The 24177-nt window shown below is 44.1% G+C and overlaps 1 protein-coding gene across 1 annotated transcript in view; it reads right to left on the minus strand.

Annotated features, from left to right (window-relative positions):
- Nucleotides 1-1796: 1796 nt before the first annotated feature.
- Nucleotides 1797-24177, minus strand: part of atp2b4 (ATPase plasma membrane Ca2+ transporting 4) — a 52793-nt gene continuing 30412 nt past the window's right edge. The window contains 15 exon segments of the mRNA XM_012822600.3: nucleotides 1797-5489; nucleotides 5491-5643; nucleotides 11574-11756; nucleotides 13112-13219; nucleotides 13648-13859; nucleotides 14304-14517; nucleotides 15211-15402; nucleotides 16897-17003; nucleotides 17647-17734; nucleotides 18386-18565; nucleotides 19219-19453; nucleotides 19752-19996; nucleotides 21404-21646; nucleotides 22225-22439; nucleotides 22875-23057. Of these exon segments, the coding sequence (XP_012678054.1) occupies nucleotides 5301-5489; nucleotides 5491-5643; nucleotides 11574-11756; nucleotides 13112-13219; nucleotides 13648-13859; nucleotides 14304-14517; nucleotides 15211-15402; nucleotides 16897-17003; nucleotides 17647-17734; nucleotides 18386-18565; nucleotides 19219-19453; nucleotides 19752-19996; nucleotides 21404-21646; nucleotides 22225-22439; nucleotides 22875-23057 (2747 nt within the window). The 3' untranslated portion in view covers nucleotides 1797-5300.

The following is a 24177-nucleotide window of genomic DNA, read 5'->3' on the forward strand; positions in this document are numbered from 1 at the left end:
CTCATCCGATTTGCAGCATATTCGCAAGAGAAATGTTCTGTTTCTTATCTTTTGGAACATCTGACCTCACCACATCCTTGTTTAACTGAGTCCAAACTGCCAGTGGATAGTCGGCCCTATCATCACAGGCAGTTTTCTTTGTCAACTGACAGGTGACACACGGTCAGCTAGGTCTCCGTGAAAGATGAAAGGAAGATGAAGATGAGAAGTGACAAAAGAGCATAGCGGAATATTACTGAAGAGGAATGAGATTTCTTTTTCAGCTAGAAGGGGAAAAAAATAAATGACATGAGCTAAACATTTAGAAAAACAACTTTTATGGGCAACCACACAGAAGGGCATACATACAGAAAGGGAGCACTTTAAAGATATATGAGACAAGAGAAGCTATGCAAATATATCTTTGACTGCGAGGTCGTCCATCCTTCAAATGGCTTTAGCCTACATGCATTTCTTGGAATGTAGAGAGACATACATGACCACAAATCAAACAGAGTGTGATGTCTGTGTAATATACAACGGTTAACCAGCAGGTTATGAATGGACTGAAGCCTCACTTGCTTTCTTGGCAACGGTGTACACAGGATGAGAGAGGAAGTTAGGGAGACTGTAGTGATGGAGACAGACTGTTCGTGAAGCTGAGGGGAATGTGGATAGTGTTCTATTTGCAAGTAAACTAGATCACTTGCAGTTCAGACTGAATCAAAATATTTTGAAGTTGAGTTGCTATTTTGAGTTTAATCTGGCAATGGTCAAACTGTTGTATAGCCCATATACTATGATCTAGAGCCAGGATATCAGAATCAAGGCAAGTGAATGTTATAAGTTATTCACTGTGGGGGGACTCTGGAATGGTTTCACAAAGCAGCAACTTCAGTACTGTTAATCTGGAAAATCCTGCAAAATAATTGGTTGACACTTGGATCAGGGAACATGCATTGTATATGATGACATACAATACATAGTTTGCATTTCAAATAGAAATGGAAGGTGAACAATGACAGACAAAGCTATATTTTTACTTTCCATGTTGTGTGCAACCCTAGGGCTGATTGTGAAGTAATGAGTAGTCAGCACTGGCATGTTTACACCTACATAACAACCTTAACAATTAGGAAGATTTAGGGTAACATTTGCAGCTATTGCAATATTGTCAGAGTGGGTCTCTTCTCATACAAATATGCAAAACATAGATAAACTGAAACAAATTCAGATGTCGTGTGTGTGTGTGTGTGTGTGTGTGTATTTGAGTGTGTGTTTGTCGAGATAGAGAGATAGATAGAGAGAGAAAGGGAGACAGAGCGAGATATAGAAAGATAGCTAGATAGAGAGATAGAGAGAGAGAGGGAGAGAGAGCGAGATAGATAGATAGCTAGATAGAGAGATAGAGAGAGTAAGTATGTGTTAAAGAAAGTAGCAGATGGATATTAAGGAGGAAGAAAACAGGGGGAAATATCATTCCATACATAAACATGCAGAACATTGAACACATATACTGAACAGTAAGCATTTTTTTCTCTCAGCACAGCATGGCTTAGGCTACACAGGACACAAAATACCAATCGCACCAGGTTGTACATATTGCTTTGAACCACCAATTTGTTTATAATTCATGCATGCCACATAGATGCTATTATGCTTATACAAAAATAACACCAGTGCTTATTATAACTGTCATCATATGAGTCACAGAATGTAATGTTCTGTTGTCTTTTCTCATTTTCCCACACCGATTCATGACACAGCATGAGCTCTTGGCAAATATAAATAAGTGGTTGTGACTTACACCGGTGATATTCCAGTTTAAACCCTATTTTATTTACAATTGAGTTGTAACCTCTCCAAACCTCAGATGTAAGCAGAGCCTTTCATTTCGGATGGTTCGACAAACAATGTCGCTTTGCAGTTGCACAACATCTTAAGGGACATCAAATTGAAGCTCACGGCAGAATACAGAACCAATATACAGGCCAAACGTATGCAATACCATCAGCAATTTTTTTTCAGAGGTATCAAAATAAAATGGTAAAAGAAATCAGGTACGTAATTTAAAATGGCCAATGTTTGACCAACATAACAATGATTCACTTCCTTTGTATAGTTGTGCCCCGGGTAGACAAAGCATTTCTTTCACATACCACTGCGCAAAAGGACAGAAGTCATTAAGAAGTCTGAGGAAACATTAGGATAGGGGCAATCTCAGAAACACAGAAAACAACTGCAATCCAGGGTCATATGGGATAACTAGTTGGAGTGTAGAAACAATCAGTGATTGACTGTAATAAAGGGATTAAATAAGAGGCATTTGTATAAAACTTTGGCAGGGCTGTAAAGCTTGACTGAATAACATTTTTAAAGAGAGTAGATTTACCTTCCTTTATGTCAATTTTCATTGGATGCTGACTATAAATAATACTAAGATTGAGTTGAGAAGTTAACAGAATTACCGAGAAAACAATTAAAAACAGCATTGAAATTATACAGACAAACAGTTTCAAAAAAGCATTGCAGAATAGATGTTGGTCCAATAGAAACAATTTATATGGGAATGTCATTTTCCTATCGTACAAATTCAAGTCTTTTCAAATCTGAAGTTTCTGATGATTTTTAAAAATATATATACGTCTATATGCTAAAAATCTTTTTGGAAGAGAAAATTTCAACTTAAAATCAATTATTAACCGCAGTCAATGACGAGCACCACTCATTCATAAAATAAATTAAACCTGTTGTCAGATCAAGCAATAAGAAAAGAAACAACAATGAAAATACATACTTTATATATATAAAAAAAACATTGTCATACATTTGTGTTCTATTAAGTCAACTGGATCTTGTACGAAACGTTTTGATGAGGGAGTAGGAAAGTTAAGTTGCAATGACAATCGCATTCAATGAACAACAGTTTGAGGCAAAGTGGACATTTCTAGAAGCTAGACCATTACGCTTCTGAGTCTAGGCGGACCAATCACGTGGCTTTCAGTGGTAAACATCATTTATTTTTAATTGGCCATAAAATTCAAGAATAATTCAAAGCATGGTTCAATAATGGCTTTGATAAAACATGACGAGGATGGACTTCTTTTTTTTGTGTGTTTTTGTTTTTGCTCACTCCGCTAATGTCATTAGGTTTACCAGCGTACACACCTACATTTATATATTTTACTAAATATTAAAAAAGTACTAGTGTAAATATAAAAGCCACGAGGAGTGGTTTAAAAAAGGAACAATACACTGAGTTCAATATGAAAGTCGTGCAGGAGGCCTCTCCCTCACAGCCTAGGTCACTGTGGGAACAGAGGCAAAGGAAACAACCAGTAGGTAGGGGAAGCCCAGGTGTTTTCAAATGCAGCTGACTGATCCCATTCACATGGAAGTGATCTCCTTCATTTTTTCTCTCTTTTCATTCGGCAGTGACTTAGTTTTTTTTTTTTGGTCGGAAATAAACAGCCACCCCTAAAATATGGCTCTGAGAAGTAGAAACATGCAGTCGACAATTCTGCACAACCCAGATATGAAAATAAGGTTCAAATATGGCAGTACTCAATTATTAGTAATAAAATATGCGTCTATGCTATGGAAGTCTATTTTTTTCTTAATTACTCCCTTCATTCCACGAAGAAGAAGAAAAACAAAACAAGTATGAAGCCTTTGCCAACTCTGAAAAATAAATTACACAAAAGGGAATTCCTCCACCTACTCATCTTTTTTTTTTGCGATGACTTGCCTACGAAGAAGGATCCCTTTTACATACATTTTTGTTTTTGGATGCCCTGTTTACAACTAACAATCTGGCCGGACAACAGGTATTTTTCAGTACAGAAGCATTTCACAGACGCAGATTAAGAAAGCCGGGACGTGACAGGAGAACTGAGACTCTTAAAGGATTACTCCGCAGAATGCACCCTTAAGCTAATACCAGGAGGAAGTTAGAGTTTCAGGGGTCCAACTCCTTTGTGTTCACAAGTGTTAATGATTAGTCAGAAACCCAATATGGATATTATGGTGTGTAAATATTACAGCACTGACTGTTGTGTAGCCTATGACTTTCCTACACGCAATACACATCATTTCTAATATGCTATGGATGCAGGCATTACACACAGTCACTCACTCACTCACTCTCTCTCACACACACACACACACACACACACGCACACATAAACAGATAGGATGCGGCCCACTGATTTGTGGATATCTATCAAACATCATCAGCACATTTTGTAGTTTCATGGACCTGTGCATGGAAGTACAACGACAATCAATTAAGAGGTGTGTCTGTGGGTAATAGCATCGATGCCTAAAGCCATTAGAACTTCAACCGAAAACACCAGAACACTCCCATAGTGTTGTGCAGGCAACACCCACACTCCCATGATGTTGTGCACCCACACTCCCATGGTGTTGTGCAGGCAACACCCACACTCCCATGGTGTTGTACAGGCGTTCGGTTTTGAAGCCTTACCTTCAGGCTTCGGGAGTCAGTGCTGTTTGGTTTCAGGAGAGAGCAGAGTAATGATAATGGTCACACACTAACTGAGTTTTTTTTTTTTTTTTTTTTAGTAAAGTAATGAAGTAAAACCATGGAATTGATGACGTTTTCCTTTAAAAGTGCAGAATGTGTTTCATAAGGCCAAGCCTATATTGTATCCACACTACAAACTCAAACTCAACATCAATTTAAAAACTGCCCAGTAACAGCGATAAAAAATAACTGAGTAAAATATCTGTTCATGTGCACAGCCTGGAGGTTTCAGACAATCCTGTTCAAATGGCCCTCGCAAGTGAAATCACAGAAGCACTGAGAACCAATCCATGTGCACATACATGCACATACATACATACATACACATACATACATACATACATACATACATACATACATACATACATACATACATACATACACACACTTTCATTAGTAAGTGTTTAAGGATGCTTATGGAATATATGTTTACAAAACAAACAACAACAAACAAACAAAAACCAAAATAAACTGAAAGACATGTTTAACCTTTTTTTTCTTTTTCTTTTTTAAAGGAAAGAACATGTTAGCTCTAAAGCATTACAGACAAGCCTAGTGAAAACATAACTGGGGGAATTAAAGGGAGGATATGTCGGCGAAAGGGACCACAGGCCTGCTGGTCTGTAAGCCTTCTGGTTGGAGGGTTTCTGCTGTGCTGTCTGTACATGGATGTAGTAATGGCGTGCAAACACCAGAGGACAGTAGTGAGGTGGAGAAAGAGAGAGGGAGCCCTGTGCCCTGATCTGAGGAGAAGGCTGGGGTGGGGGGGCGGTGGTTATCGTGTGTCAGGAGAACAGACTGTCAGTCGTCCATCGTTTAGGCTGTGACACGGAACTGCAGCGAGGTGGGGGGAGTCCGGCAGTGCTGTTTCAATGGAGGTGGTCCCAGTTTGTGCGGAATGCTGGTCACTCTGTGCTGGGGGCGGGCTGGATGGACTGGGAGGAGGAGCAGGCCTCCCCCTCCCCCTCCCCCTCCCCCTCCTCGCTGTCATCGATGTCGGGGATCTCAGCCTCCTCCTCAGACATGGGCACGTACTCGGGGTGGGAACTGAAATTGTGGATGTTGCTTCTGAATTGAGGCTTCTCCAGGGTGCTACGGAACGCATTCACCACCTTAATCTGCGAGCGAGGGAGGAGGAGGACGGAGAACAGCAGGGTCCAGGAACAAAACAAATTAAAAAAAGGGAGAGAAAGAAGAGACAAGAAGGAATTAATGTCATCCTACAAAATGTGCACTGCAACAGGGTGAGAGAGGATTATGGGTTGATCGGAGTTGGAAGCATGTCTACAGTCAGTCCTTTTTTAGGCCATCTCAGACGTGCGAATGGGACCGACCAGTGATGGGGGAAATGGTGGGAACAGGGACCAACACTTCTCAAAACAGAACCCACAACACACAGAATGCAGGCTGGAATCAGGGGCAGGCAGCATACATTAACAGTCACAACCCAAAAACAACAACAACAAAACAAACACTCCACAAGCAAGGGCAAAACTCAAAAGGAGGCACAAACAACAACAAGACACACCACCACGACTCTCTCCCCAACCCCAGGCACAAATTCTTCAGAGATGAAACGGGGTGGAGTTGAACTGGCAAGGGGTTGAATGGAGTGGGGTGGTGGAGTGGCAGTCCTTCCACGCTAAAAATTCAGTCAGATGAGGGAGAGTTCATGGGAGAGATGGGAATTCATTTTTTTGTGAGGTAGCAACCGGTAAATGAAGGAGTTAAAAAAAGAAGTGTGTTTATTGGACATGGAGGAACACACATTCATGCATAACTACCCCCCCCCCCCCACACACACACACACACGCACACACCTACACCTACACACACACACTCCACCCCACCATTACTAAGACTCCAGGGCTAGGGTCAGTAAAAATGAAAATGCTGTAGCTGGAGTCAAAACCATCTCGTCTAGTATCTAGGGCAGTCAAGCATAATTTGAGTTAAAGACTGCCCAGTTTTCTGTGCATGCATCTAATGTCTGTTTTTGTTTGTCTAGCCTAGGCTCAGTAACAGTAGCTTTGTTTTTTTGCAGATATCCACACTCCCAGTGACAACCATGCAAACCACTCCCCCCCCCCCCCCCCCCCCCCGACACACACACACACACACACACAGAGTCAAGCACACACTGTAAATGTGTGTGAAGCCAGACCAAAATGTTATCTTTCATTATCTTTGGAGTATTCATGGTACGCTTCATTTAACCTCCTGTACCTCATAACCCTTCATGTCCTTAAAAAAAAAGCTGTCACTGAACAGGAAAAAGATGGTGGATCCATGTGTGACAAAAATCTCTTTGAAGAACTCTTGCATGGGTTAATGCATGCAGACCTTAAGCAAACCCGGCATAAAAAAACACAGCATTATACAAGCATAGGGACGAATGCAGAAGAGTAACCAAAGATGCAGGCAGTCAAGCAGTCTCTATATAAGAGAGAGAGTGAGATGAGTGGGTGACGAAATAGAGGGAAGGAAAAGGAGAGTGAATATGAGAAAGAGAGTGAATCAGTCAGTCATTAGTGAGAGAGAAAAAAAAAGGCTAATATTGAAAGAGAGGAAAAAACGGAGAACAGAGAAAGACAGTGAGAGGCAGAGATCAACACAATGCAATGTCAGACTGTTTGAGAGGGTGGTGAGAGAGAAAGGCAGAAAGAAAGAAAGAGAAAGAAAGAAAGAAAGAAAGAAAGAAAGAAAGAGGAAGAGAAAGAAAGGCTGACAGACAGAGAGAGAGATAGAACGGGAGAGGTTATAACAGCTAAGCTTATAACAGGAGAGCATATAAGTGCAGCACAGAGCATAGCCAAAGATGCACAAGTCATGGCAGGATTTGGCATTCAGCATCCACTCATGCAGCTTTGTGTGCGGTGTGGCTGAGGGTGGAGCGAGTGGGGTGGGGTGTGGTGGGGTTGGGTGGGGATGCTTGGAAGAGATGGGGTGTGGTGGTGGGGGCTGGGTGGGTGGGGGAGCTGACTGATGTGACTGGCTACGGTGGCCGTCGGTGACCATGTGACTCACTGCCAGCAGTGGAGGAGGAGGAGGCGGCAGAGGCGGGCGCTGCGGCAGAGTTGGCGCAGAGTGCGGTAGAGGAAATCTCTACATGGGTGGGACTAGAAACAGTTTTTGCATCGTTTTGCTGGCTGACCACGGAGGGCTGTCGGCGCAGAGCCCCGGGGACGGCGGCCGGGCCGTGGAATGTGTTAACCACGTCCATCTGCAAAGAATGGGAGGGGGGGGGGGGGGGGGGAGATAGCCCGAGAACAAAGACCAAAAGAAAGAAGGAAACAGACAAACCCAGGAGAAGGGGTGGTGAAAAGAAAGAGTGAGGGTGAAAGAGGCAGGGAGAGGGGGAAAGAGAAAGAGAGGGAGATCAGGAGGCAGAGGAGACACCGGTTAGAACACATTCGGTTAGTTACTGAAGAAGAAAAAGAAGAGTAAGAATCCATTAGCACATCAGTGGAGCTGAGGCAACGTGACATGGAGGAGGAGACGGCAGGAGAAGAGCTTCTCTAGTGAGAAGGGAAAATGCATTTTCGGTGTGAAAAAGGAAAAACCTGTTACAGAAGAGCAGGCCAGGGCCGGCTACGCCACTGTATTGATTATGTGTCAGTTACTTTGGCATAACAGATGCGCCTGCCACTGCGACACGCGCACACACACAGTCACACACGCACACACACACACACACACACACACACACAGACACACACGCACAGTCACACACGCACACAGACACACAGACGCACACGCACACAGACACACAGACACACACACACACACACACACACACACAAAGGGAATATGTGTGCATCCAGAGGGGAGGAACAGTGGAGTAGTCTTGCACTGTCTTTTGTTATTTAGTCCAATTCTGAAGGGATCAACATCATGAATGAATAAGCCAAACCTCCTTTACCAGCAGGGCCAGCACAGGGAGGGTGGAAAGCTAAGAAACCATGATCAAAACACAAGGTAGAGGACATTCTTTTCTACTCATCAAAGACCAACATCACAAGGTAAAGCATGTTTACAGTTACAGAAAAAGCATTTACTGAAGTACAAGCATATGAGCACACAACATTTCAGAAATCTGTAACCTGTAAACAGTTCACCCAAACAAAAAACAAATATTGTGAAGTACGAGCAAAATAAATCAAATATAATTGTGGCCATGGATACGGACACACACACACTGACACACACACACACACACACACACACACACACACACACACACAATTACAAAGAAAATAGAGAACACGATAAGAGTTAGAGAGAAAAATTCAGAGAATGTTAAAATCCCCATTAGGAGAAAAGCTGGAGAAAACAGCGCGCCCCTTCCTAGGCAATGAGCATGGGTGGAGAGTGCAAGTGGAGGAGACCAACACAGAAAACATCCACCCACACAAATGCATATAAAGCACTAAAAGGGAAAACAGAAATATGGGAGCATACAGGGATGCGAGGCCCTTGGAGGCTACCCAGCGATGGGAGCATGTGTGCGTGTGTTGTGGTTGGCCTTTCGCAGGGCTGTCCTACATGTTTGATAAGCTGAGCTGGCTCGCAAGGCAACCTTTGGCATATGCCAGGCCCGTCATCTTGATTTTTTTTTTTTTTTTTTAAAGAAGGCTGAGTTCAGATTTGGCTTCGGGTGAAAGCAAGAAGAGCAATAAATACGGCTTTCGGTTGCATATCGTCATGACAACAGCTCACATGATGGCCAAGGAAGGATTCACGTGGTTATAAAAATTGGCAACTTGTCATGTTTCCCTGTCAAGGAGCAAACGATAATGAAGTCATGAATGCACAGTTTAAAATCCACACAAAGGGTCTCTTAGAATAGACCATGTTCAGTCGCATCCAAAAAGAAAAAAAAGAGACCGCATTGTTATGGCTTATGGCACAGTCAAAAGGAAGTATTCTAATCGAGTTGTTTAATGAAGCTGGTTTTTTCATTAACTGTAATTTAGGACACATGCTTTTCAGAGCCTCTCTGGAGGCCTACGCTTCTCTGCACACAACAGATTAGCCTACGGTTCCACTTTTTTTTTTCTTTGTTCCGATACAGATAAAAGAGAACCGATCCACTGTGAGCCACAGATGAGCACCTCCTCTAAAAAAAAAAGGAGTGGAAAACCAATTGCCTATGAACTAAAAAGACAATGAACTAGAACAGACCATGGGAAGTACATTGAACTGGGTCAGAATTGAAGTTAAATTGTTTCCCCCAGTCTAGTGCCACAGTGGTGGCAAAATGACAGAAATGTTTCCAAAGAATTGTATTCCTGAGCTGTTCCAGCGTTCTAGCTGTGTCTCTGACAGACAGAAAGAGGCCAGACAACAGATGATGAAGCAGACAGTGAGGAAAGATCTGAAGGAGAGAAAGAGAAGATGAGAACTCTGACAACATTTACTAAGTAGAACCACCACAGTTATTTTTTCTCTCTCTCTCTCTCTCTCTCTCTCTCTCTCTCTCTCTCTCTCTCTCTCTCTCTCTCTCTCTCTCTCTCTCTCTCTCTCTCTCTCTCTCTCTCTCTCTCTCTCTCTCTCTCTCTCTCTCTCTCGCTCGCTCTCCCTCCCTCCCTCCCTCCCTCCCTCTCTCACTCCCTCTCTCACTCCCTCTCTCACTCCCTCTCCACACAGCGAACCTTCAACTAACCATGATCAAAGCGCCTGCGTTGTGGAAAACAGTCAGTGCAAGAATAAACAAATATTTAAATAATAAAAACATGTCCAGCTTCAGCTCAACATTTTCAGCATCAGAGGAGAAAAAGAAACGTAATGAAGTCGTCCTCTTCAAACTTTGCCCACCTCCTGAAATCCCACTATGTGGATGGATGCAGAAAAACAAATCCTTCAGTGAGAAAGAAAAAAAACAAACGGTACAGAAATGAAAAAGGAAATTTGGATGTATAATTTCTGTGTCCGTTTGCATCACTCTACAGTGTAAATGGAACCTCCTACACGGTATCTTGAACGACAGAAAGACAAAGACAACGTGTCAGTATGTCCTTTCCAAAAGAGAAAATGAAATGATCAGAGAGAGGGAGAGAGTGAAAGAGAAAAAGAGAGAGAATGAGAGAGAGAGAGAGAGAGAGAGAGAGAGAGAGAGAAAATGAGAACGAGAGAGAGACAGAGAAAGTAAGAGAGAGAGAATGAGAACGAGAGAGAGAGAAACATGTGAAACACACAGACAGACATGGTGACAGGTGCTGTCTGTGTGTGGGTCACAGTAGGTGTGTGTTCCCTCTCTACCTCCACATGGGGGCAGCGCAGCTACTGCCAGGTACGTGTCTGAATAAACATGTTTGTCAGTAAGTGTGTGTGTGTGTGTTTGCCTGTTTGCTTGCATACGTGTGTGTGTGTGTGTGTGTGTGTGTATACGTGTCCAGAGAGAGACAGAGAAGAGAAAGTGGGTACGAGAGAGAGAGAGAGAGACAGAGAGAGAGACAGAGAAGAGAATGAGTGGGTTTGTGTGGGCTGCAGCTCAAATGGCTGTCAGCAGGAGGCTTGCCTTTTCAGAGAACCCACCCATGGGAAAAATGGTCTACGTTGGAGGTTCAGCTGCACTGGTAAACACCATGCAGCTGGAGCCAAGCAACGCATTCCCAGCTTGACAAGGAAGCTGCCATTTCCAGCATACCTCAATAATATATCTATCCTGGCAGGCATTTGGATAAACCGTCGCATAACCTGCAGTCATGCAGTGTGTTAGGCTGGTGTCAAACACCAGATACCAAGCTAGCTGGCTATATCTGGAGAAATGTATGTCCCAGGGCTCCATCCATCCACAAAAGCTGAGAAAAATAAACTGTTGTGAAAACATATACCATATGAGAGGCTTCATGGGTGACTGATGGATCCGCCCTTTGAGCTGTTCTTGGGGATTAAGCAGGTTAAATATATTGGGAAGAAACAAAAGGCTGAATCATTCCTCCAAATGCCAGATGGAAGATGCTCGTCTCCAGCCTAGTAACAGAAAGTGCTGTTAGGTAGGTGAGTTGGAAGGGGGGGGGGGGGGGAATGGGAGGAGAGTGTGTACCTGAGTCTGGATGCGATTGAGCCCTCTGAACCAGAGGATCTGACCGCGGCGGAGCTCCATCTCGGCGTGGTCGATCTCGTCGTTGCCCTCCGTCACCTCCTCTTCCTGCATCTGAGCCTTGGTGGCGCCGTGGCCAGCCTCCATCAGGAACTTGAGGCGATGTGTGGGCACCGCCGAGATGAGCTGGGGAAGGGGGACACCAGAGAGCTCATTTACCACTAGCTCACATTAAAACACATTGGAGAACCTCTACAGCTAAGCATTCTGTTACAAAGTGTCATCTTTTCTATCAGCTTGGATTGTGCAAAGGGCAACGACAATAGTCACCGTATAATTTTATATAAGCCATTTTGAATGACCCATTGCAATTCAAGCACCTGTGTGCAACACACAACAATAATGGTGTTGTGCAGAAACAAGCTCCTCCTGTCTCCTATTTAAATTCATCTTCACTCTGGATTTAAGTGGAGTTACTTTTCAGCCAGCCACCACAGCAGTTCATTTTAGTGTGATCCTGACCATGATCTTAAATTCACTATTTGACCCAGACATAACCTAGACCAATTTTTTAGGGACACACATACTAACAGTGAATGGGAAAGTTCCAGAAAAAAAAGAGAGCCTAAAAAAAACCTAAAAAACATCTCACATGTTAAGTCCTAGCCACGTAACTAGGAAATGATTTGAAGGAATTCAGCTTCAAATCCAATGAGAGGCATGGCCTTTAGTAGGGAGTATTTGAACAGATGCACACTGCAGTGCAAAAAGGGAACATGCACATCACATCTCATACAATGTCGACCGTTTGATGACTGAATTGCTGCCTATTCCCCTGCTGAACAGGGATATATTTGGCATTTAAGGGTCTGCAGAGTGAAGATGCAAGGTTGTGAGTAGCTCCCACAGTTCCCTTTCCCCCCTCAGGCTGGGGTGTAAATATGGGACAGCTCCATTTTCTAGTGTGACCGTGTTCATTACCATTCATGATGCATAGAGAGGCCTTTTGTTTAGTCTTTTTTCCATTCCGTCACTAAGGTTTGTTTTAGCAAGAGTTCAACACTGAAACCTCCTGCCAGACTCGTAAGCACATGGCCTTGCCACCCATTATCAACTCGATGGCAACAGGGTGTTTCTGCGAAAGAATTTGGCTTTGTCTGTAATAATACTAAATCCACTTTGTAAAGACTTTTGTTTTTTTGACACTTTGTAAAAGAATGTGGGAAATAACTGACAGAAAGAGTATGTACACCATAGCAGTAAGAACTCAAAGAACAAAACTGGAGGTACCCATAGTTTTATATATATATATCTCTCTCTCAACACACAAACACCTCTCTTGCCGCTGCAGTCACACAAGCTGCAAATCACATCGCATGTGCTACTGTAACCATGGCGATGATGTCATGAGATTAACTGAGAGGAGTATCTTTTAACATCTTGTGCTCTGGCTGGGCTAAATGCTGGCGTTCCTGTGTACTGTGTTAAATGGCATGCAAGCACAGTGGAGGGCAGTAGAGGTCTCATGGTGGAGCTCTTACCTGACCCCAGAGCAGCTCGCCGACACCGATGAAGACACACCACAGCCACTGGTCGATGGTGAGCGCCGTGCAGGAGAAGGGCTTCCCGCCTAACTGGACAATGACGATCTGCAACAAACAAAGCAAGCCAGCAGACAGGTCTGCGATGAGTAGCTTTGGCCAGAGTCAACCATTCAACAACAAGCTCCTGGACACTGGGTCAAATAAAGCAGTGGAGTGGAGGTGTTTCTGATGGTCAAGGAGGACTTCCCAGACCCATGTCTCTGACTGTGTAGAGCACTGTGTGCTGCCACACTCACTGCGCTTTGGGATTTTCACCAAGTACCAAATTGGTCTTTCAATGGAAATGTCTTGTATAATATTGATAAGAGTCTTCATTCTTTGCTAAGGTCCTGACACCAAGACATGCTTCATGAATTCCAAATACTACTGTTCATGCACAATGGATGGTCAGTTCTTCAAAGTCAACCAATGCCCTCTACTGATAGTGGGCAAACAGCATAAATGCATCAGAACCTGTTAAAAAATCCCATTACCTGGATAGCAAAAGTGCCCAGGACCACACTGCAGAAGATGGGGTTGCGGTAGATGCTCTCAAACACGTTCCTCTCGCCATGGATCTTGCGGGCGTTGATCTCGTTGAAGAGTTGCATCATGACGAAGACGTTGAAGATGATTGTGTAGTGTTCGGAAGGAGGGGCGTGCAGGGGCACGTTTCGGCCATTGTCGATGTTGAAGATTTTCTCTCCTATTTAATTGAGGGGACGGGTCGGTGGCACAAAGTGAAGATAATGAGATAAAGAGTGTTCAGATTGCACTCGAGGGATAGGGTCAGATGTGGGACAAGCACACAGGAAAAAACAAGAGAATTTCCACACACTGAATTCCAAATGTCCCCATTTATAATGGTGTAGTGTTTCAACCATGTGGTCAAAAGACTGGTTCATTACATTTGAATGTGTTTACTGTCAGTGTGTAGATATTTGATCTTTTTTCCCCTGATAAAGTTAATAATGCACTCCATCTTGAGCTAGACAGCAGTTGGCCATGAGGCTGAAAGGCCTAATGGCATTCACATAAAATTTGGCACCCTGCCTGAGGCTTGATAAATGTAGTTGATTCCATATCTCTAGCGCTGAAAAACAAAACACATCAGAGGAAACAAAAACAACAACAACACAAATGATCTCACCGGCAAACAACAGAGTGAAGATGATGATGAGCTGATAGACAGCATGGCCCAGGATGTTCTTCATCATGGTGCGGGAGATAAGGGGCTTGTTCCTGCCGTAGGGCTTCCGCAGCAGAAGCGATTCTGTGGGCGGTTCGGTAGCAAGGGCCAGGGAAGCCAGGGTGTCCATGATCAGGTTTACCCACAACATCTGGACGGCCTTCAGGGGCGAGTCCTGTGGAGAGCCCCAGGCCAAAAAGCCCCATATGAGTTTCCAGTGCACCCACAGACAGGTATTCATCTTATTTGTGTAGCCATTTTGGCAGTGCTTTTTTTGGGGGGGGGGGGGGGGGGGGGAGACGACGACGACAACTTTACAGTTGATTTTATCTGTTTGCTAACAGTCAGCCTTAGCAGAAAAATGCTGGAGCACTATGCCACATTTCATTACTTTTGTGTGAATTGAAACCTTTTCACAGTTACTGACACTAAAGTATGAAACATGCATTTGGTTTTTAGCAGTCTGCTTGATTTGACAGACTACCAACTGCTTGACATTTTTCTTCGTCTAAAAATGATGACACTTTTCTACCATGGGCTACAACCCCAGGATCTGGGGTGGAGCCTCAGACATTCTCTCTCTTTCACACACGTACGTGTGTGTGTGTGTGTGTGTATCTGGGACTGAACTGGAACAATGGCCCAGACAGCATCAGCTTGGCATTTGAGCCGTGACGTGACTGTTTCAACCATCTTTTAATGGCTCTCAAACTTCCCAAGGGTAAGTGTTCTCTCTTGGTGAGTGTTCCTGATATTCTAACACCTAATAGAAATAGAATACGGAGGCTTTTCACCACTCCACTACTGCAATGAAAAACCTTGGGCTGGTTTCTGTCTTGAGTGGAGAAAGGCCACAACCAAACGTTACCTGTGTGATGCAGGCACCGGTGAAAGCAACTATGACGGCCACCACGTTGACAGTCAGCTGGAACTGCAGGAACTTGGAGATGCTGTCGTAGACATTACGCCCCCACATCACGGCCTTGACGATGCTGCTGAAGTTGTCATCTGTCAGGATGATGTCAGATGCCTCCTTTGCCACATCGGTTCCAGCGATACCCTGCATATGGAACACGGACGCAAGGCGGTTAAACAAACCACAGTGAAGTCTAGTTGGCCAGACTGATGTTACAACTGCATCAAAATAATGTACTAGAAAAACAACCGGACTAATGTCTTATTAAGTGTATTATTTGAGGGTGAGGCTGAACAGTCCAATGGCAGTCACATAAAAGTCCAAACCTATCCCCTTATTAAGTGTGCGCTTTGAGAGTCGGGACCAATTAAAAGATAATCAAGTATGCTGACTTGAAAAGAGAAAATGGAAAAAATGAAAAGTCTAGAATCACAGGAGTAACGAATAGGGAAAAATTGTCACTGAATCTCAATTTGTCGAAGAAGAAAGGCAGAATGTAATGACTTTTATCGTATCAGATGAATAAAAATCCACACAATCAAAACATGATGAGTGGCAGAGATAAAAAAGCAATTTCACCATGGATTTATCTAAATGCACATGGGAAACGTTCATTTGTATAAATTTAACTTAAAGAGCGTTTCAGTCTTCCAGTTTTACTATTTCACCAGCAAAGCTTGTGCAATTCATTTTTCTTTAGTATGTTTGAGTATGTCCCAGACAGTGATACTCAATGCTTCTCAATCAATGAACAAGCGACTGCCCTCATATTATCTAGACACTTTTTCACAGTATATTAGATTAGATTGAACTTTGTCATTGTGCAGAGTGCAGGTACAAAGCCAATGAAAGGCACTTAGAATTTAACCAGAAGTGCAAAAGAATAGTATTATGTACAGATAAGTGCAGGGATGTGTAAATACTGCAGCATAAATTATGCTATATCTTATAGTATGTACCGTGTTATTGACAGTGGTGAACAACATCTATACAGATTATTATATATGTATAATATATTAAATGTGTTATACAAAGACATGAAGTGGACGGAGTCTGAAAGGGCGTGTTTCAGAGTGGTATTCACAAAATAAATAATGGTAATCTGAACAGCATGAGCGGTTCAGTCTGTGCAAGAATCAGCAGCGCAAATATGGAAAGTACTGAAACAGTGCAGTAATGAGTGCAATAATGCTTAGCACTGTGGTGTGGGGTTCAGCAGAGTCACAGCCTCAGGGAAGAAAGCTCTGGAAGTACTGAAATGGCGTGGTGCTCTCAAGTGGCCTGGCCTTGTTAAAGGTAATCAAACGTTCTCTAATATCTACACATATAGCCAAATCCTCTAATGTAGCAACCATTAGGCTCATACAAGGAAGCCAACCTTGCAAACGACCAATTAAAATTAAAGGCTCACCACAGAGCTGGCTCATCATGACTACCGCATTCAGAACTGCACTGTCGTCCTACTCAGTGGATCACACATCCTTATGAGCAGCGGCTTTCAGCTAAAGCGCAGCACAGACATCAGTGAGCGAGACAGACATTCCTCGTGAATGTCAGAGAGGGGGATAAAAAAAAAAATTTTTTTAAATGCTTCACGGCATCCACTGGGGACAGGGTGGATCAAATGACATGCATCACCATGGCGAATCCGACGTCTGCCTTCTTGAGCGCCGGGCCATCATTGGTTCCGTCTCCTGTCACGGCGACGACCTCTCTCCTCTCTCCGACTAAGCTGTCGATGATGCCTGAGGGACAAAAACATGTCTGGTTTCAGCTCGCCCTTCATCCTTCAGCCGTGCCACTGCAGGGTTTACGGATGACTATTGCTTTTGAAAGACAGAGTATGTACAGTTCTCTTATATGCATCTTATATATATATATATATATATATATCTTATATTATTACAAACATATATGTTTTCAATATGCTGTACATTATATATAGCATTTAAGTTAACTGACTGGAAATCTACTTTTGCAATAAATACTACTGCACCTTAATTCATTTGCTGTTAGTTTGGATGTTAAGCAAATGTTTAGATCTGATATCCAGCCTCCCTAAAAACGCTAAGATCAAAGAGCTCTTGAAGAGACTCTTGGCTGGCTGTAAATTCTGATAAAAGTAAACATCATAAAGAAACTTTGGACTGTTTCCATGGGCCTTCTTAGATCCCAGTGAAAGCATGATGAAGGACGGGGAGCAGGGGGGTTCCTCTTATCCCTCCCACCCAAGCACTAAGTTTGTGACATTACTTACGACACTCTATAAGTTATGGCTGTGTGTGTGCACAGTGACTCAGTAAAACAAGTAGACTTCCATGTCACCCAGGGGAGGTAGATAAGGCTCAGTTCTTTTTTTATTATTTAAAGCTTTGCTTTTCTCCTCACCTTTGACCAGAGTGTGTTTGTCTGTGGGGGAGGACCGAGCCAGCACACGCAGTTTGGGCCACACCTTGTCCAAGCGCTCTTGCTCCACCTAGGGGGGGGAAAACACGGATGAAGGAATTCGGTACTGTACAGAGACCTGCTTCAGAGAATTGCATCGCCCAATAATTGAAGTGTTTAACTGCATTGACTATGGAACGGTATAACTGCAACTGAAGTGAAACAACTACATCTCATATGATTAAATGTCTCACCAAGTGGAAAGATCTATGACCACTGCAAACAAAGATATTCTGAAGTGAACAAATAGGGTAACCAGGCCCCATTTGTAGCAAAGTAAAGGAATCTGTGCGTATTTCCCCAGTCCCTAGCCACAGTGAAGACAGTTGTGCTCAGCATATCATGTGATAAACTTTGGAGCTGAGGCTGAAACAAAGATTCTTTGGAGAGCAGTTTGTCAGTTCGCCAGAGGCTGTGGAAGCCTTTACCATAGCAACATGTGTCCCCTATGAACAGGGGGAAAACAGTTTGCAAAAAATGTATTCTGACTTCAAGATACGACTTCTTGTTTCCAGTCACGGGTATTTATACTGGTCTTGTGCTAGCGCTGATTCAAACTTAAGGGAAAAGGAGGCAACATTGCTCAAAGGAGCTGCGCAGTGTGTTTTTTAAACGCCTGGAAGCCGGGACATGATGCAAGCCAAACAAGCCGTAACGAAATCTGGTTTGATGTTCGCCTCACCTCCCCTTTGTCGTTGCGAATCAGCCTGTTGAATTCCTTGCCCTCCATGCACAGGAAATCCTCGTTGGGCAGCAGGATGCCGCACTTGGTGGCGATGGCACGTGCCGTGTTGATGTTGTCCCCTGTCACCATGCGCACGGTAATTCCTGCTTTCTGGCATTTGGAAATGGCGTCAGGCACCTGTTGGAAGAGAGAGAGGCACATGTAGCACAAAAGTCTGCAACCCGAGCTCTGAATGCCAGCTTGTTACCCAGCTTGGAGAAAGGACTCTTGAAGACACAGGATCAAAATAAAGGGCTGAAAATAAGGGCTGACTAAAATGGATCTTCACAACATGGTGCATCTGTCATCTAATCATGATGCAAAAGTCGTTCATGGTTTCAAAACTGTTAGTGACACCAGCTGAGAGAGGGATTGTGTTGCCTTATTGTGCTTTATTTTCTATACTTTAAGAATTTCTAAATACCAGGGTGGGGGATCATTAACCCTGACAGCTGTAGCTGAATGATAAAGCTGTAGCGCCCGTGTTGACACTAACGAGGAGCAGAGCCACTGTAGAATAAGGAGTAAGAGGGTAAAATCCCCTCCACATCCTACTAAAGACCATTGATCTACAGCCCTCAAAACGAAAACGATCACCGGTGCCTGATTCATGGCATCCACACAATTCATATGGGCAGAATCATCAGTCAATATTTGGAAGCCAAGCAATTTCTTATGGCAATCATTACAATCCCAGGCCCTCAGACTCAATGATTCATTGACTCATGAGGCTCTTAGTGGAGGCCCCTTGTGGCCTCGCAGTAGAGGCGGGTTATAGAGGGTTGTCTTACCTCTGGCCGGACGGGGTCCTCGATGCCCACCACGGCAATGCAAGTCAAATCGTTCAGGATCTCTGCCTCGTTATCCCAGTTTGGCTCCACTTCGCCGGGGAAGTCCCGCATGGCAAGGCAGATGGTCCGCAGCCCATTGCACGCCATAGGCTCGATTGTCTTCCGCACCATCTCATCACGGTCCTTGGGCTTAAAGGTCTTACTCTCCCCCGAGGCATCAAGAATATGAGAGCACCTGGAGACAAGGGGAAGGAATTTGCTCTGTTCAGTGTCTTTAATTGTATGCTCACCATACGCAACGTGCTTTCGACATGCACATCGGTAAACAAATGCATCTATGACTGCTGAATGTCAAATCATTGAAAGTGAAGGCCAAATCATTGAAAGTGAAGGTGCTTGTTACTGAAAGTCAATGATACGGATAGATTTCACACTTAAAAAATGTATGTGACATAAAAAAAAACAAGCGGAGTAAATCTCCAACAAAGAGAGGTGGCACCAGAGGAAGGCAGAGAGGGGGCGTCCATTCATACTTGCGCAGGACGATCTCCGAGGCCCCCTTGCTGTACATGCGGTAGCCGGGGCGGTCCGTGTTCTTCAGCACGGTGCTCATGCTCTTGCGAGAGGAGTTGAAGGTGTAGACCTTGTAGAGCTTCTCCTCGGGCACCTCGTCCCTAATGGGCTGGTAGTCCCTCTTCAGCTCCAGCACCAGGCCCAGCAGGGAGCACTCGGTCTTGTTGCCCACGTGTCTTGGCAGGCCGCCCTCCTTTTCTGGAGGCTAGAGTGGGATGGGAGAGGTAGCACAATATAGGCCAGTGTTATCTCTTTTTTGTTGTTGTAAAGAACTAGACATGCACATCCCCCTCGAAACAAACAACAGCTGTATAAAAACCTGCTTTTGAAACATTATGACAGGCAGACCATTAAACATCTATGTTATAAATTGACAGAGACAGTGTTAGATAGGGCTACACAGATACATGCCAGATATCTTTCAAGCACATAAATATCAGCAAAAGGAAGTTTAAAATACTATTATATGTCCCTTGATGTCCCGTCTTACGTTCTAGGAAATGCCAAGTAATGCCTACAGCCTGACAGACAGCTCAGCATGAGTTGCACTCAGAGGTCCATCGGAGCCCGATTCTGTGTGCCAGGCCACTAAATCAGAAATGTGTGGTGGCAGAGCCAGCTGTAAACCTTCGATGGTGAGTTACAGTTTGCTTGGCTGCTTTGCGATGGGTGCAGCTCGTTTCTGGGTGACGGTATATCTCAGCTGCCAGAGGGAATAAGCAGCAGCCTCAGCGAGTTGACTCACACGCTTATAAGCAAACCGCAGTATGGAGGATTAAGCCACTTGCTGGCTTGCTCAATGACTGTCAAACCATAGCATTAAGAAATGCAGTCATTCCTGGTGGTTGTCAACTGTATATTTCGAAGCAAGTTAACCCCCAAAAATATACATTATCCTTAGATATATAAATCCCTGAAACTAAAAACTTCAGATGTTTTCATTGAATTAGATAAACATGATCTGAATGAGTCACATAGCCTCTTCCGTGGGTTCTCTGGTCCTCATCTTTTTGTTTTTCTCCTTTTCCATTTCCATTTTGCTTACGTGTTTGGTCATGTATGACTCAGTCTAAGTATAGGATGTACCAGTGGGCTTCTTAATGGGCGTGTTAAATTGCCAAAGGTTGTGCAATGAGCCATTTCCACACCAGAACCCTGTGTGTGAGAGGAGAGCCTGCTTCTGACGGATTTGTTTTTGTTTCTCCGAAGGATCTCTCAGATCTAGAGGATCTGATTGTTTTAAAGAGTCTTACAAGGAATGGGCTGTAACATAAGAGTTTGTAACAACAGAAGAGGTTATAAATAAAATCTCCAGAGAGAGAGAGAAAAAAAAGATCTACACATCCCTTCACTGCATGAGTGGATGACAGCCCATCCCCCCCCCCACCAGACGAGAGCTCATCTGTTCTAATGTCTGCTTCCCAGCTCCTTTCTCCCTCAAAGCCAGAAGAACACAACCTCCAGTGCCATCCACTGTCAGAATCACCCCGGGCAGGTCACGTCAATAGCAAAGATGCCCTAACGCTGAAGTTTTTAGTTCAGCTGAAGCCGAACAGACCAAAACTGAAAACAAGAGAATATATATAAATATATATTTTTTGTCTGCTCTTACTAAGATTTTGGAGGTGTAGGCCGAGTTGATGGCGATACTGTTGACCAGGACCTCCAGGGTGTCGGGCTTGATTGCCTCGGGGTCAGGGACAGTGGAGTAGTGCGTGCCACCGATATACGCCTCCACCACAGTCATGCGATTCATGGTGAGCGTGCCGGTCTTGTCGGAGCAGATGGCCGTGGCGTTGCCCATGGTCTCGCACGCGTCCAAGTGCCGCACCAGGTTGTTGTCCTTCATCATTTTCTGTGGGAGACAGCAGTGTGGTTAGATTTGCGTTTAGCTGTGTAAACCCTTAGTAACAAATGCCATTGTTGTATACCACAGTAATTCCAAAGCAGTACTACTCAAGGCAGTCACATGCATTGTCTGAACAGATCATTGAACAAAGCGCAGTTAATTTCATGATGATTAGATATAATCTATTTTCAGCCTCCTCATTGTAGTCACACCAAGAAGAAGAGCCTAAGCGTCTGTCTAATGTTTGGCTCCCACTGGCAAGTGCCGTGCTGTAAACTTCTAGTATGTGCTTTACGAAAAAGACTCAAATCAAGCTTTTTTTCACATGACAATACCAGAAATCATGGTATACAAACTGCACAAGCCACACAAACACATGTCAGATGTGCAACATCCACCTTTGCACTAGGTGTAGGTGTAGACCTTTGCACTAGGACGCCAGCCTACAGCTAATTGCTAATGACAGCTGGTTGCGATGTAACTTCAATGAGGATGCTAAAAGGATGAAGCTAGTTTTCATTTGCCCGGTTTGGGACACCATACCTAACCCCCAAAATACCTACCCTTGTTGCTGCAACACTCACCTTAACAGAGTAGGCCAAGGAGATGGTGACAGCCAGGGGCAGTCCCTCTGGCACCGCCACCACCAGGACGGTCACGCCAATGATGAAGAACTTGACGAAGTACTGGATGTAGACGGGGGTGCACTCCTTCTGCCAGGAGCGTCCCTGGATGCCGAAGGTGTCGATGCAAAAGTAGAGGATGAGGATGACAACCACCAGCGAGGACATGATCAGACCTGCAGTGAGAAGACAGTCAGCAAGGTCACAGTAGAGACTACTTTCTCAAATGGTTCTTCAAATTGCCATAGTGGGCTGAGATGACACGTTTACTCTCCACTCTGCTACAGTGATATGCTGGGAGCTGTAGCACTAGCCTATCATTATAAAAACTAATGATCAAAAGTCTGGGCTTTCTCAATAACTCTGGCCATCTGAAGATAAATGAATCTTTTCAGGAATAAAGACATTACAGGATGTTCCTCTCAATGACATTACCCCCCCCCCCCCCCCCAATTACGTCTCTCAGATCTGTGGGACTTCTTGAACTTTAAAAGTGACCTTTAAAGCTGAAGTGTCCTACAAGCGGGACAAAAACTGTCTCGTAATTAGCCAACACTGACGGAGCCACGGACAGAAGCCTGAGACGGCGGCGGCGGCGGCGGATCACTGACCTGCCTTCCCAATCTGCACGGCCAGCCGGGTCAGCTTGCCCTGCAGCACGGACTTCTCCTTCTTGGTGACGTTGACCTTCTTCACCACCTCCTTCTCCTCCTTCTCTTCCTTCTCCTCGGACTCGACGCCTTCCTCGCTCTTGAGGGGCTGGATCTCAAGAGCAACGCCATCCTGGGTCTTAGCTGAGGGGGTGGAGGTGGGTGTGGAGGGGTCAGTTGGAGGTAGAGGGGATAATATAAACAAAAAAGGTCCAAATGGGTGGAGAGGGGTAGCGTAAGATGGGCAGAGAGGCAGAGAGCACAGACAGTTTTAGTCACAAAGTGGAACTGCTTTGATAGGTGTCATGTTGGGCTACAGAGGAAAACAATGTCAGACAGTTGACAAACGCAGTCAGCTACTGATATGGCGTTCTGCTCGAGAGGTGCGGAGTCAAGTCCTATCTGTTGATATTCTTTTTGTTTACTTCTTCCAATTTCACGCTGACAGATTTTCCATTCTATGTTCAATGTCCCTGTAATGCTCTAACAATACATTTGCCAGTTTGCTGGGTTTGCCAGTTTGCAGAGCTACCACATGTCACTCATATCAGATATATGTTACTGTCAGTAACTAACCCCTTGTTTTGACCAGCGAACAGGAATCATACTTTGCACTTCAAATTGAATGGCAATACTACACATGACTGCACATTACACTCGAAGAGGGCGTTTTAAACCAAACATCTTAACATCTTCAACTTCAAAACGTGTTACAACAAAGATGACATAACGGATGATTACACGTAACTGGGCTGGTGCAATCTGACCAGTCAACCATCACACAGTGACAAAACTGGAGCAGAGCAAAGTGGACAAGAACGGCCGAGACTGGAGAGACCGATGAACAAATGCACTCAGCACACACAACAAGGACGAGGGGGAGGAAGCGTGAGTGACATACAACTCCCACAGCGTTACAACACATAGCCAGGTATAAAATCAAACACACAAATTGTAACAGAGAAACAGAGGGGGAGAGAGAGAGAGAGAGCGCAAAGGTTGACAATCTCCATTTTTTTTGCAACACAGATTAAATAAGATAAAGAGGAAGAGACCAGGAGAGATATGGAAAGAAGAAAAATTAAGATCACACAAGAAGACTGTAAGAGGATCAGAACAGACAGCATGAGGTTCCTGAGCACACCCTGAAAGGAGGCAACAATCAAAAATAAAAAAGAAACAACAACAATAAAAAACAGATACCAAAATAAAAGACACTCCACAGCCAATTGATTTCTGCAAGGGTGCAACTCCCACTTAGCCT

Source organism: Clupea harengus, chromosome 5 (assembly GCF_900700415.2).
Source record: "Clupea harengus chromosome 5, Ch_v2.0.2, whole genome shotgun sequence".
In the NCBI taxonomy this organism is placed as follows: Eukaryota; Metazoa; Chordata; class Actinopteri; order Clupeiformes; family Clupeidae; genus Clupea; species Clupea harengus.